The 14,985-nt window shown below is 43.0% G+C and overlaps 1 protein-coding gene across 8 annotated transcripts in view; it reads right to left on the minus strand.

Annotated features, from left to right (window-relative positions):
* Nucleotides 1-14: 14 nt before the first annotated feature.
* The window catches only part of LYRM9 (LYR motif containing 9), a 30,912-nt gene continuing 15,941 nt past the window's right edge, over nucleotides 15-14,985 (minus strand). For 5 of the 8 annotated variants that reach the window (XM_039562716.1, XM_039562713.1, XM_039562712.1 and 2 more), the window contains 3 exons: nucleotides 9,135-9,269; nucleotides 8,408-8,500; nucleotides 7,095-7,378 (listed from right to left, as the gene is read on the minus strand). In XM_039562716.1, the coding sequence (XP_039418650.1) occupies nucleotides 7,361-7,378; nucleotides 8,408-8,500; nucleotides 9,135-9,260 (237 nt within the window). In that variant the 5' untranslated portion in view covers nucleotides 9,261-9,269 and the 3' untranslated portion in view covers nucleotides 7,095-7,360. Of the gene's footprint in view, nucleotides 806-5,098; nucleotides 5,202-7,094; nucleotides 7,379-8,407; nucleotides 8,501-9,134; nucleotides 9,270-14,985 lie in introns of those variants that run through there. The other 3 variants (XR_005603379.1, XM_019287654.2, XM_010402273.3) reach the window with 3 other exon arrangements.

Here is a 14,985-nt window from a genome sequence, read left to right on the forward strand (position 1 = left end):
AGTAAACATCCTGATAAGTCATTATATAGACTGCCTTTATTAGTATAGACCAAGACAGAATTTGATAGAGCACAAAGGCAAGATTTGTGTCTCCCATTTAACAAATAGTCCCTGTGGATTCCAGAGGTTCTTAAAAGTGTTACAGAGTTCTGTGCAGCAAAACTGCATAATTATAATCTGTGATTTCTTTCAGATACTTATAAAATTGAAAACACTTCCTAAGTAGTAAATAAATAAGGCCCTCCCCATATAGTGCAATAAAGTGAGCAGATTACAGGTTCAGTACTGTACACAATCTGTTCCTTTCAAAGTCTCATTGTTAGATCAAAGGGTTTATGGTTCTGTTCGTCTCTCAGCCAGATATGGACTGCATTCAAGTTACTTTTTATGCTAAATACCACTCATATTGTGTACATTCTTTGTATAATTACCTCAGCTATAAAGTCTGCACCTTTGCTTATTAGGATAATGAAGTTAGAGTGCAGGGATTAGCTGTCCATCTCAAATTTCATAATAAACCCTGGATGCCTTTTCACTGCATTTAATCAATTAGAAATTACCAGACTTGGCATAGTGTCACTGTGACATCCTACAGGCTCTATTCTGTCAGTTGGGAGCAGGGTTTGGAGATCCCAATATTTTTAAACCATGTTCTGAAATAGTTGCAAAATGATCATTACCATGTCAGTACCTCCTAACGCAGAGCCACGCTAGTGGAGAATAAGCAATTTCCTGCTGCTTGTCCCGAGTCCCAACCTGTCTGAGAGCTGCTGTGTGCCCTTTGAAGGTCTCCTGAGTTAAGCACCTAAAAAGCAATCCAAGAATTACTTTTGAAATCTTGGCCAGAAAGCTGCAACTTACTCTGTGAGATACTTCCAGCTAGGAAGAGGACAAACTCAACAGACGTCTTAGGGGAGAGAAAGCTCCAAGACTCAACAGGTGTCTCCATTCTGTACTGTGAACTGTGGTTAAACACACCATTTCTGTGACTTCTAGAAATGGGAGGGGAAAACAGAAAATAAAAGAGAAAGCAAACCTCACAGTTGTGCAATTGTGGAAACCAAAATACTCTATTTTTAAGCATGAAAAGTCAGTCCTCAGAGTGGCTCACTATCAGGCTCCAAAATATACAACCTCTGCCTCCATCAGACAACCATCATGACGTAATGTTTTCCAGACTAGCTTCTATTTGACATTTGTTTTGAAACAGTTTTCCTTGTTCCTTGTTTCAGACTGAGACACAGCTTTCTGTAGATTAAATGACTGCTAAGAAATTGAAGCAAGACTGAGAAAATCCCAGATCCTGTGTGATTTTATTTAATGCAGGACATGAGTCAACCTCATCAGCTGCAAGAATTTATTGTCAATTTTCCATCTTTTAAAATCCATTCTGTAGAAGGGGAGAGTATTAATCAAAACACCAGCAGTTTTAAACTTCTCTCAACAAGAATGAATACCAGAGATGGTGCAAAAAATAAGTTGTAACAATAAAAAGACATGAAGTGCAGTGTTTTTTAAAGAGATGACGCTGAACCCCAGCAGAAGGAAGCCCACAGGTAATGAGGCCATTCAGTCTGAAGTCGTGTAGCTGCAGCAGAAGGAAAATATTTTATATGGGATAGTAACACAGCCTCAAACTGTGCCAGGGGAGGTTCAGGTTGGACATCAAGAGGAGTTTCTTCACAGAAAGGGTTCTCAAGCGTTGAAAGGGGCTGCCCAGGGAGGTTTGGATTCCCCATCCCTTGAGGTGTCCAAGGAAGGTCTGGACACGGCACTCAGTGCTCTGGGCTGGGGACAAGGTGGGGATCGGGCACGACTTGGACTCAATGGGCTGGGAAATCTTTTGCCTGAATGGTTCTGGGGAGCACCCAAACCAAGCTGGCTCAGAAGCTGCTGATTAAAAAAACAAAAATCAAGTTAATCCTTTTCAAAATGGATTCATGCAAAACATGAAGGCAGATTCTTCTGGGGCAAAAGTCACCCAGGTTGATAGTTACAGAATGGGTAAGTTCAGTGTCCACAGGTGAGAACAGCAAACAGCAGCCCCAGAGCTTTCCTCTGCAGGCTCTAAAAGTGAAGTGAGGAATGGCAGGGGCCTCTCCCGCAGTGACAAACACAAACATTGCTAAGCTCTTAGGTGCAAGTGACAGATGCCTCCCTCTGCTTCGAAACTTTTAAAACTATTTAAAATATCAAACACAATTGTGAGGAAAACAGAAAACAGTCTTCAAAGAGCAGGGTTTTTTTAAAGTTAACGTGTCTGCCCTGCTTAATCACAAGCTGAAAGGAGTACTTGATGACAAGTGTATACTTCAGTTAACACTATTTCATAAAAGCTGGCTTGACAGAAGTATAAGATAAATTAATCAAATAATACAAAAGTTGAAAGATGCACCAGCTGGCTCATGCTCCAGCAGAGGTACATCAGCAGGCAAGGCTGCAGGAAAGGGACAGACCAAGTGGGCAGTGCAGGTCTGTGTCCAGCAGTGTCGTGTGTCCGGGACTTGCTTTAGACTGCTCTGACCAAGACACTGCTCACCTCAAATCACCTCTTTGGGGTGACACTGAGGGACATGACATTGTGGAACATAAAGGTCTAAAGAATCATTCTTACAGTTTAAAGTCAAGGACTCTCACAATGAATAGATAATATGATATGGAATATTTAAGACTCACAGATGTGCTGCCTGTTCAGTTTGCAGCTTATCAGAGCTTTATATGAAGGCACAATTTATAATGCCAAGTTAAAAGCTATTACAAATAAGAAACTGTTTCCTTTAAAAAAGATGTGAGTGAATATTATTTGTTTCTCCCAGAAATAGTGTGTATTCCTCTTTACAGCATCACAGTAAAGATCGCTTCCTTATGACATTTGAAAATGAGCCAAACACCATGGAGGAGAGGTTTTTGTTTAGCATCAAGTCCTCATGCTCAAGTGTCCCTGAACAAAAAGCAATGCCTGTGACATAACCCACCATGTGAGAAAGTTTACAAAGTGCTAAAGAATGATTTAAAGAATATTCCATTACTGACAAATGGTTCTAAACAAGGCCTAGCCTGGGTCGGAAATATTCTATTCAGTACCCACAGGGCTCAAATGACTTTTGGTGGTGAGTGTGAATGGAAATCAGTAACACTTCTGACACAAGAATGTGATCAGAAGTGTATTTGTCTCTGGCCATCTGAAGGGCAGAATGCTATCCTGGATATTACATAAACCACAAATTTACAATTTTGTCCGTACCAAAACCTGAAATGAATAAATAAATTACAAAATTAAATAAAAGGGAAAGATTTTCACTACACGGGGAAGCTTCTGCATGAGGCTCCAAGGCTGCTAATAACCAAAGTGGTCTTTACCATTTCTCTGTGGGCTTAAGAGCAGGAACCTAAATGCTAAACAAAATACATTGGCCAACCCACTGCTACTGCTCCATGTTTTGACATGTTACTTCCATATTTGTATTGTACAGATTATTTCCACACAATTTCAGCTTTAGGTTTCCAAGGCCATGTATACACAAAACAGAAAGTATAGGACCAGTGTTGGTTCTGGCCTTAGACTGGATGTTGATAAGTGTGTAAAGTGATTTAAATGATTAATTTCTCCATACTTCAAGAATGTAAGGCATGATATCTCTTTATTAGTCAGAAGTCTCCCAACTGTCTTTCCTTGTTCTAATGTTTGTCTTGCTCTTGCATAACAAGCCTCCAGTGAAATCCTCACTATCTTAATCAAGAGCTGCCCATACACAGCCTTTGAACTGTTAACTTCACTCAACTCCTAATTGTGGAGTATCTAGGAGAAGTTATTGACTCAAGGTCTTAGTGGAACCAGCTGCAAAAGTGTTGTTGGCAGAATATAGTTATTACATTTGTGTCAACACAACGAAAACCCTGGGCTAGCCAATGGCACAGGATACTCTTTCACACTGAAACTGAAGGTGGCGACCGAATGCTTATGCAGCGAGGCCACAAACCCAGGGCTTTGACACCACCTCTGACTGGCCCTTGATCATTTGTTTACTGTAACCACCTATCAACAGCCCATCATTTACCAGAACTGGTGCAGAAATGGGTTCCTCATTGCAGTAAAAGAAACTGAGGCCTATGAATACACTTGTGTCCTTTCACTGACAGTATCCCCTGCTCTGTCAGCAGCCTCATGAGCATCACAAGTTTTTTAAACTCTTCAACAGCAATTACAAAATGCAACACAGCCTCATTTACCCACCATCTTTACGTTCAGAGATTCTGGAGGACTGATTATGGGAACGCAGATGCACCAGTCTATTTGGGGTTGCTATTTTCTTCCCAATTGCCATGGCAGAACCCGGGAGGACGGTGCCTGTGACCGTGTCTTTCCATGGGCAGCAATTGCCAGCACAGTGGCACCACGGGAACAGCTCCTCAGGCTCAGCAGGGCTGGGTGGCAGAGAGGCAGAGCGCTGCTCAAACACAGGTGAAGAGAACTCAATTCACCGTGTAACTCTCAGGTCAGACAGATCAGTGAGTGATAAATTTGGGCAACTCCAGAGTTAAATGACTTCTGAGCAGAAGTTTCTGGAATAGTAATTTTGGTCAAAAGTACTGAAGCTCTGCCCAAAATCCCTTTCAGAGTTCAGGTTCTCATCTACATGTGGGCTAGAATGGAACTTGTACAATGTCTTGAAAAGATAAAAACCTCAGCTCTGCAGCTCAATGGCTCTTCAGTCCAGTCATTACAGAAATATGTCTGAGGCACTGGGGTTACTTTCACTATTACAAGGAAGTAAATAGTTGTTAACATCATATCTCCTCACCATCTGGAAAATTATTTTTATATTGAGTAAATAAAAATTATCTTTGACTCTATTAAAAGTTTTTTTTATTTTGAAAACCAGATTATGTTTGTACAAAAACCCCCCAACAAAAATCCCTCAGACATCTCCTCATGCCTCCTGTTGAATCACTACTATCAAAATATTTAGTCATGATGTCTTCTGCCTCACCAACCACGTTCCCCGTCTGCACTCTACTGAGAATTGAATGCTCTAGCACTTTCCAAACCCTGTAATTCACAGATCCTGGTCCTCCATATCAGTTACATCTATCATACCTTTGGTCTGACGTTCCCATATCCCAGCTGGTACCTCAGACATTTGGAGCTGCAGACATGCCACGGCTGCACCTTCCAGCTCCGTGGTCCTTTCCCTCTTGAACTAGCCATAAATTAAATAACAGGCATGTAAGAATGATTTAAACACATGCAATTATCCTGTTTTGTAACTGAACAAAATATTACATCTCACACTACCAAAAGTCAATTGAAGCCATAGAGGAGTGTGAGCACTCCACATTTAAAGTTCAGGAAACCATGCTTCCATATGCTGTTAATCCCTCTAAGTATTAGAGTTTTTAATCACTATTGCAGTGATACAAAATTCATTGCATCTCCATGCTACAGACCACACACAGAGAACAGGCCTGGAGAACAGTATGGGTCACCTGTTTGCTGCCCTTGATCAGAAGCAACACATTCAGAGAGCTTCTATCAAAAATACTTGAGCTTTTTTATTAGTGTTCAGCATCATACTGGACATTCCTTGTCAACTGCCAAGGTTGAAGCTTTCTGTGCTCTGCCCTGCACCAAATTATTTTGAAAGTTTAAACCAGAATGGCTGCACTTTCAAAAAAACAAATGTACCTAAGTAGAAAGACAAGTGGCTTTCCTCACATGGAAGAAACCACCTACTGTGTTGAGCAAGTCTATTACCTTCCTGCGTTATCTGAAGTTAAGCAGAAGGTTGGCTCCTGCATAATACTGAGTATCTTCTGGTACAGAAAAGGATTTGAGGAGGAGAAATAAGTGGGGTAGAGGGACAAGATTAGAACAGCCTTAAGGGATTGGTAAAACAAAGACAACAGAAGTTAGGGGTGTAAAAGGTCATGTGAAAGACACGGGAGTAGAGAGAGGAACAATAGTGGGGATGGCAGAAGGAAGAATAACAGAGAGCAGGAATTCCTGGAGAGGAGGGTTAGCAGAGAAAAGGAAGTTTTTTGATACAATGCTTTATGAACTGCACTTTCAGCCCCATTTCTGTTACAGCTCTTGTCACACTCTCCTCGCCTGTTGTGAGCCCGGAGTTAATTTTTGTCCTTTCCCGGCCCCCCGGGACAGCGCCGCCGGGCGAGCACCGCCACCTGCAGGCGGCCCGCCGCAACTGCACCCAGCGCAGCGGCACGGCGGGCACACGGCGGGCACACGGCGGGCACACGGCGGGCACACGGCGGGCACACGGCGGGCCTGCGCTGAGCTCTCTCGGGAAAACCCAGCCTGGCACTGGGTAGGTGGGCTGTTTCAAAAGGACAGGGACTCCCCTGCTTAAAGGACATTTATTGAGTGTTGCAAAGCGTTGTGAAGCCGCTGAGCTGCAGAGCGTTGCACAGGCAGTGACTGCGCCATCCTGGGCACATACCCGGCTGAACGGGCACAGACCCGGCTCAGCGGGCACAGACCCGGCTCAGCAGGCACAGACCCCGCTCAGCGGGCACAGACCCGGCTCAGCAGGCACAGACCCGGCTCAGTGGGCACAGACTGAGCTCAGTGGGCACAGACCCTGCTCAGTGGGCACAGACCCGGCTCAGCAGGTACAGACCCCCTCAGCGGGCACAGACCCCCTCAGCGGGCACAGACCCGGCTCAGTGGGCACAGACCCGGCTCAGCGGGCACAGACCCCCTCAGCGGGCACAGACCCTCTCAGCGGGCACAGACCCCCTCAGCGGGCACAGACCCCCTCAGCGGGCACAGACCCGGCTCAGCGGGCACAGACCCCCTCAGCGGGCACAGACCCGGCTCAGCGGGCACAGACCCCCTCAGCGGGCACAGACCCTCTCAGCGGGCACTCTGACAATAGCCAGGGTCCCAGCAGGCTGATGGGACGCAGCAGAGTGCCTGCCATAACCAGTGTCACACACACAGGATGAAACGCTCAGTCCCGAACTCCACTGTGACTGACGCAGGGGAACCCTGTCCCCAAAGAACCTGCACAAGTTATCACATGCTGCCAAGGTTGATCCAGCCTAACAGTATACTGGAATAAATTATTCAAATCTTAGGCAATCTTGGGCTTTAACTTAGAAGTTTGTGATTATACAATAGTTTTAACCTGGAGCATATAATTTAATTTACAAAATTAAATAGCTTCAGAAATATTAACTTAGCTTCATGACATCCCAGTGAAATATAAATTACTGTATTTGTATTATCCAAGAGAAAACTTCAGGCAATAACTCCAATAATTCTAATATAGTACTGGGCTTGACTGCAAGTCCTCTAAGGATGTTTACCAATGTCCTTCTTGGCTTCATCCTTCCTCTTCTACTTCTGGTTTTTATACTGAAAAAAAAAGAAAATTTTTTTGTGGGAAAGAGCACACAACTAAGTAATAGTTCATACCAACAAGGATTTACTTCTTCAAGGATCTTCTTCTGATCCACATAAATTTATATCCATCTTCTTTAAGTTAGATTGAAATTTGGTAGGCTTTCCTTTTGGAGTATAAAACAGTGATTCGGGCACACTTATTCACTAGATTGTACCTGCTGGGTGGGATTCGGTTACTGCTAAAATATCATAATCTGTGACTAATCTGTGCTTGCTCCTGTAACAATTCCCATTTGGATTTCATGGACTGGCAGAGAAAAGGATTTAAGAGTCACTTAGTAAATTAAATCACAGATATTCAGAGAGCAAGTTGAACTTTTGACTTGCTACATTATACACCATGTTAAGGTATCACACTCCCCAGGCCAGACTGAAATCCCAGGAAGCACAGGTGACTCTCAGCTGTCTAATGGAAAAAATCCTCATTCTTTCATCTAAGAAACCAGTCTGACAGCACAGGGCAGATCCACTGGCTGACAACTGTGGCACAGGGGAGCCCAGCACCACAGCTTTGCCCCTGTGTGATCTATCCCCGATCTCTGCAGCCATGGGCAAGGTCTGAGGAAAAACAATAGTTCTGGAAGTTTGTGTAAATTGTCTGAGGACAGATTCTGTTAGGAAAGGAGATGATGCATAGCAAGATGTGGCTTGTGAAATGCTGTATTTTAATTTTTTCTCCTATAATAGAGTGATACTAGCCACCACTGCTGATATTTAATAGTTCTTTATGGAAACAAAGACTTACACAGAGACCAATCTAAACTGCTATTGGTTCTGAAAAAAACCCAACATTAGTTTATATTGAACAAGAGAAATTTTAAACAAGAACTGTCACAATCACAGATACCTTCTGGCTGGGTATTTCCTTTCACCCAACGCTTCAACATCCAGGACAACAATTTGCTGTTCAGAACTTGCTTTCCAGTGTTTTCTTCTTTGTTCTGAACTGAAACCAAAATGCAGACAATCCGAAGCACTTACTTTATTCATCACCCAGTCAGCATCTTCAATGGCTCTCTTAATGATCTGCTGGATTCGCTCAGGATCGTCTTCATCAGCATGAACTTTGAAACTCTGCAACATTCCAAGTGTCACTGACTTGTCAACACAGCAGTTGTCAAAATACAGACAGCATTTAATTCTCAGAAAAATAAACTGTTGGTCTGAAAAGGTAAAATTACACATTGTAGCACCTGGCCATGCTCTTTCCATAACAAATCTGGTCATATGCAATTTCATGTTAAGTATTCTACTCCTTTCATACATCAACAACAAAAAACCCAGAGAACTTCAATTCAGAACAACAATTGAAATTTTCTGGTATGTTAAAACTAGAAAGACACAGGACAATAGGTATGATCAAAGGCATGAAATAACCTCCATATGAAGTATGGAATATGAACAGTCAGATGAGGTTTACTCAGATGGGGGGATATATAAATGACTGACAAGGAACCAGTAGGTTTCACCATAAAAGATGTGTTTATGGAGTAAGTAATGATTGTTCACTTTCTTGACTAACACAAGAATTAGAGATGAAAGCCAAGAAAAATAGGTTTCAGATTCAAAGCAAGCAAAAAGAAATGGTCCTTCACACACTCCCACTACGACCCTTCAAATCCACTAACGTCTCAAGTTATGCTGGTTCAAACAGTAGCAGAAGAAGCCCCAACGCCGCAGGGCACTGCCGCCCAGCCGTGCCGCTGACCTGCCTGATGGCGTGTCGGTAGTGCTGCTGGATGTGGCCCTGGGGCAGGCGGCGGCAGCAGCGCAGCAGGTACCGGTACAGCTGCACCGAGCTGCGCACCAGCTCCGCCTCCGGCAGCGGGGACATGGCCGGGCTCTGCAACACAAAACAAACCACAACAGCCCATGAATTTTACTGACAACACGGAAACAAAAGCGCAAAGTAATAGTACACAACGAGAACAGGGCCGGCGAACTGAGGTTCAGCAGCATAACCTGTAGAAACTTCAGAAGAAACCCCAATGTGAAATGAATGAGAACTTGCTGAGTTTATGGACCGACGGGGGTTGGCTGTCATTGCTCAAAGCAGTAAAACACAAAGTGTGGAGCTCACTCCAGAGGATCACTTTGTAATGGGAACAGCCACGTGTGTCACAGTATTTTACAGACAAGACTCCCAGTGCAACTTTCTCTAAGTACTCAAAGGTGCATCACAGCCCACAGGGAGTTTCCTACTTGCTAAGCCAGGATCCTTAAAGCCCTTCAAACTTCAGTGCTTTCCTTGAGCATCCCTAGGAGTTCATCCACATGGTGTCTTTTTAGAATGAGGACGCTCATAATGGCTACAAATGGTGCTGGAATGTAACAATATTTCCTATTATTGTCATTCTGTCAAGAATTTCAAGGCTTCAGCTGGAAACAACAGGAATATAGGAGAAGACAGGAAAAAACGTTGTTTGGTTTTACATTTTTCATTTTTTGGTAAGAGCAAAAGGAAAAGAACAAATCAACCAAGTTTCACTTCCATAACTATACTTACATATTGTAACAGTAAGTCCATCCAAGTCCTATAAAGTGCTAATCAAAGACTGTAAATGCCTTGTCATTTAACAGATGGTTGCCATCTGCAGAGAACTAAATTAACACTTGGAAAAAAGCACTTTTACATCATTACTCTTAAGAATAAAGATAATAAATAAGCAACTGAATAATGAAGTAGGTGCATGCTGTTATTTTAGCACCTATTATGATACCTACTCATTATTTGGAATATTTTTTCCCTTTTTCTTAAGTAATTTAAGTCTTTTAGCCAAATGTATTTCAGAGTACACCACCACAGATATTACATGCCTGGGCTGTATATTTGCACAGACTAGATCTTGTTGCAGTGGGGAAAAATCTCCTCTCTATGCACCTATAAATGTCCATCATAATGGGATCAAAATACCCCCAGGCTTCAACACGTTAATCTCTTGTCTTCTTCCAACGTTTTTTTTCTGTAAAATATAATTTTCTCTTTGCAGTGAAACCTATGCTGGGCTCCATGCATTTTTGCTCTGGATTAATTTCACTTTGGCATTCAAGTATGGGAGGTGATTACGCGCCCAACAGTCAGCTGAGAGATCCCTGCATTCCCCTTCCAGCAGCAGAAAGACAAGCAACTCCACAATGTGATTCGTAACATATAGACTGAACTATTCCCTTCTCTCCATGGGAGACAGAAGTTTTTATCATCCAATACAGAAAACTGCAATATGTAGTTGTATTCAAGTTGATCTGAACCCAAATTTAACTCTACATACAGGTTTTTTGGGCTATATCCTTGGCTGGTAAGAATTGGTATAATTCCAGTGACCCTAAGAACCCGACCCTGCGTTTCACATATTCCCACTAAATAGAGTGAAACATCCCAAAATTCAATACAGATCCCAAAATACACTTTGGGACCAGAGCCAATTTGTGAAGTTGTTTTTAGGCTTTGATGTGTAAACTCATCATATGTCACTGTGCTCTAATTAAACCTAAGTGGTGCAATAGATTTCCTGTCACAAATGCAAAGATCCCTCATGTGCTGGGACTGTCCAGGACAGCTTGCTCCAGCACAAAGAAAAGCAGCTCTGGGAGAGAGGAAGAAACCAGTCATGGAAACATATGGATACGGAAAGATGAAGCTGATCAATGGAATTGAAAATGTTTCACTATAGATAATTAAGAATTTTCCACTGCAGTAATTTTTCATAGGAAAATGATGAGCTGTTGAATTCAAATTGTGTGACAAATACATTTGCACTGATGAATTTTTTTGAGAAAAAAAGTTCTTTGCCTTTCCATAAATACTGGACTTTCTATAAGATTTGAAGATGGAAATTTTCACCCCATCTATTATCAAACCTAAACTCCCTCTATGAGGCTCTCATATTCAAATTAAAAAACCAAACCCCTGAGTTCCCACATATTCACAGCTTCAAAAATGCTACAGATGGTTTGACATGGGCAAGCTTCACCGGGGAAGTTTATTACCAAAGAGCTGTTTTTCTTAGGATGTAACTTCATCCAGTGAAAACTTCACTGGAAATCTACCACAGCACATGGAAAACTTGACAGCTATTTTGGTAAAGTGGCTGTTTAATAAGAAATAATCTCATGACCTGCCCATTGTTAAGTTCTAAGATACTGGTGCCCTGTATGAGCACACCTTAACAGGGACTAGACCCTAACAACAGGTAATGCTACACTCTGCACTTGTGCACCCCAGTGCACTGGAGAATTTGCACAGCTACTACTGTGATTTGCCCCTTCCTCAGCACAAAAAGGACAATGAAGCACAGTATGAATCTGCACTGTTGCCTTTTGTTCTAAAAACATCTCCCCTCGAATCCCACAAATGTTACCAGTTTTATCTGCCACGCAAAAACTCTCGACCTCACAAAATCTGGCTACAATCCTGACTAATAATGTAAATCTCCCTCTGATAACTTAAATATCATGTACAGCACAACAAACAAACTATCTACACCAAGAACTGTTGAGTCAGAAATAAAATAATCCACTAATTGTGCTTTTCTGGAATGGATGACTGTATAATGTCCTAATCAGAAGGCTGAAATCACATTTGCATTTAGATAAAGCCCCATTCACAAAGAGACAAGTATAAAAGGAGACACTGAGACTATTGTGGCATTTCTCTGCATTGCATAATCATTTACATTCCTGATAATGATATTCGGATAGTGAAGCAAAGGCTAACCAAAGCCAATTAATCTTCACTCTGCATTAGCAGGTTTGGCAATTGACCCCATGCACAGCAGAACCCTGATGAAGCTGAGATGACACAATGCCACTGTTCCCAGTTTATTTTTTTTTCTGCTATTGCGAGTGTTTTTCAAGCAAATCCCCACAGTTCAACAGTTATGATCCCAATCCCTCTGAACTAGTTAAACAGCACCAAAGCTGGGCTCCAGAGACTGGAAGTGTTAATTAAAGGACTGTAAGAGTTACCTGAGCTGTTGCTGTTTACAGGTTGGCTCCCCCTTCCCCCTCTGCCCTCTCTTTCCCCAGTATACAGGCTGGAGATGTGTTTTATTACTTTGAAGTATTACACCCTTAGAAGTCTTTACTCAGGAATTTATGATTCCCCATCCTAGTCAAACCTCATGATCTCAGGAAAAATAAGAATGCCAAAATAAGAAAGAAATTGGAAGCCTTTTGAAACCTCCTTAACCACAAAACGTATTAGTTCATGTTGTGACATCAGTCCAGGAAGGCACCCAAGTGAACGGCTGCTAGTCAAAAGGTTCTTACTCTTTGGTCGCATCTGTCCTCCCCTTCCAGGTTTCCCAGATTCCCAGCTGGCAAATGCAGCACAGGCCTGTGAGTCCAGCCCCGAGTGCCTGCAGCAGGGGCAGAACTCCCCACTCCTGGACACAGCTGCCCTCCCTGCTCGTGGCACTGTCACACCTCCCCTCAGTCCCCAGTGGGTCATGGGAGCGCCTGGCGTGTCCAGGGCAGCGTGAGTGGCTCTGCTGCCCCAGGCAAACCAGCCAACGTCCATCTGTCCATCCATCCGTCCATCCATCCATCCATCCATCCCTGCCCGCTCACAGCCACTCAGAGCCTCGGAACACTTAGCAGCCCCGGGCACGGCTGCCCTGCGGCCCCAGCCAAGCTGTGTGGGTGAGCACGGACAATGCTGCAGTCACTTCCCAGCAGCCACATCTCACTGGCTCTTATTGAGATCTGCTGGCTTGATGTGATCGCTTCTGACGAGCTGGGGCTGGGCATTGTTGGGATTTTGTTCTTTCTAAACACGAGCTGCAAAGTCCCATTGCGTGAGCGGTGATAGCCGGTCCTGTTCTGTTCACTTCTGTTTCTGTTCCTCTCCCCTTCGTGCTTTGATTGATGCATGAGGCAGAAGCAGTGTCAGGTGACTGTGCAGAACAATTTGGGGGCACAGCCCTGCAGTGTAAAATTTGCTTTACGCAATATTCGTAGAGCACATGAAAGATTAAGAACTGGCTAATGACAGATCCTGAAGATCTGTTAGTTGACAAGGAATCACCACTGCTTGGATGCTCTTCATGCAGTCCTACAGCATCAGGATCAGGCCTAATGCTAATATTCAACATCACCAGTTTGCAAATGTAAAACATAATAAACATAATAGAAATACAAAATATAAAATTGTAATTGGTAAAACTTGAGGATGACAAAGAGTGCTAGAGCTGGGCCTAATGACCACTTGTATAAATGAACCAAAGCCACAGGGCAGCTGTCTTACCTTACACCCTGGTTTGGTATCACACAGCAGAGACATGCAATACTGCAAATGAAACACTCAGGCTGTTGCAATCCTACACCAGTGAGGAAACATGCTTCCCACGCTGAGGCCAGATTACCTTGTTCTGTATAATTAATAAGCATGATCAGACTAATTAGAGTAATATTCTTTGGAGCATGCTGGACAGGAACCTCCCTGGTTTAGGTGCTATTCAAACTTCTCTATTCTCCTGAAAATGACTTCTCCTGGCTTAAAGAAAATTCGGAAAGGCACAGTCTCAAAAGAACTTTTTCTTTCCAGCTCTGAACTGATCAGTTCAACTGCTGTTAAAATTAATTTTGTTCTCAGTGGCCAAATCTGTAAGTATTTACCTTTGGGATCATGCCTGAATAGGAACTGAGTTACCAACTTTAAACCAAAACTGCCTGTTCATTCCTTCCTTTCTCGTAAATATTGTATTTTGAAATGTTCCAGTGCTTAGTTCCAGTTCAGCAACTGTGATTCTCCTAACTACTTGGTGCCAGTTAGTGCAACAACTTTCTGGCCAAGCTTGTATCACCTTCTAAAACATCCAACTGGGCACAAAATAAGCTGCCACAACTTTTGTTGACGGACAGATACCCAGTTGGCAGCGTAAGGCATGGAAGTGCCTTTGAAGGGCAAAACCATGCTGTCTGATTAATGAACACATTATGGACTATGGCTCAGACAAGCATGGGAAGAATAGTAAGTCTTACATAAGGTTTTGTAGTGGTTTCTCACTGTTCAGGAAGGACTGAAACTGGTTAAAGTTTATTTTACCATTATTCTTTAACACAGGCTCATTTTGCTCATGCAATCCAACTTTATATTTTCTTTTTAAAAAAGTCAAGAGGGTAAAACAAGGAGCTGTCAGTGCAGAAAGGGCTCTCCTTAGGAAAGTACAAGAGTCGACAAACTTGTAAAGGTGGAGAGTCAGAATTTAAAACAGCAAAAGAAGTCACTGTAACCCACACTACAGACTAAAATGTAATTTTAAAATATTAATTTTTTTAAACCAAAAATGTCTAACATACTCCTCTGAACCTTCCCTTAGTGCAAACATCACATCTAGCCTACAAGGGAATAAACCCTGTGCAGTGTGACCTCTCCTTCTCCTGCTCCCCCAGCCCATCCCTTCCAGCCCTGACTGTGCACATAATCCCTGGATGGTGACGATGGGGCTTGTGCCCTGCCCTGGGATCTACACCTCAACCTGCAGCTGTCCTTCCCAACTCACATCATCATTCCCAGCAGCAGCAGGAACAACTCAATGTCTATTATTCCAAATCCACAC

Source organism: Corvus cornix, chromosome 19, assembly GCF_000738735.6.
Source record: "Corvus cornix cornix isolate S_Up_H32 chromosome 19, ASM73873v5, whole genome shotgun sequence".
Taxonomy (NCBI): domain Eukaryota; kingdom Metazoa; phylum Chordata; class Aves; order Passeriformes; family Corvidae; genus Corvus; species Corvus cornix.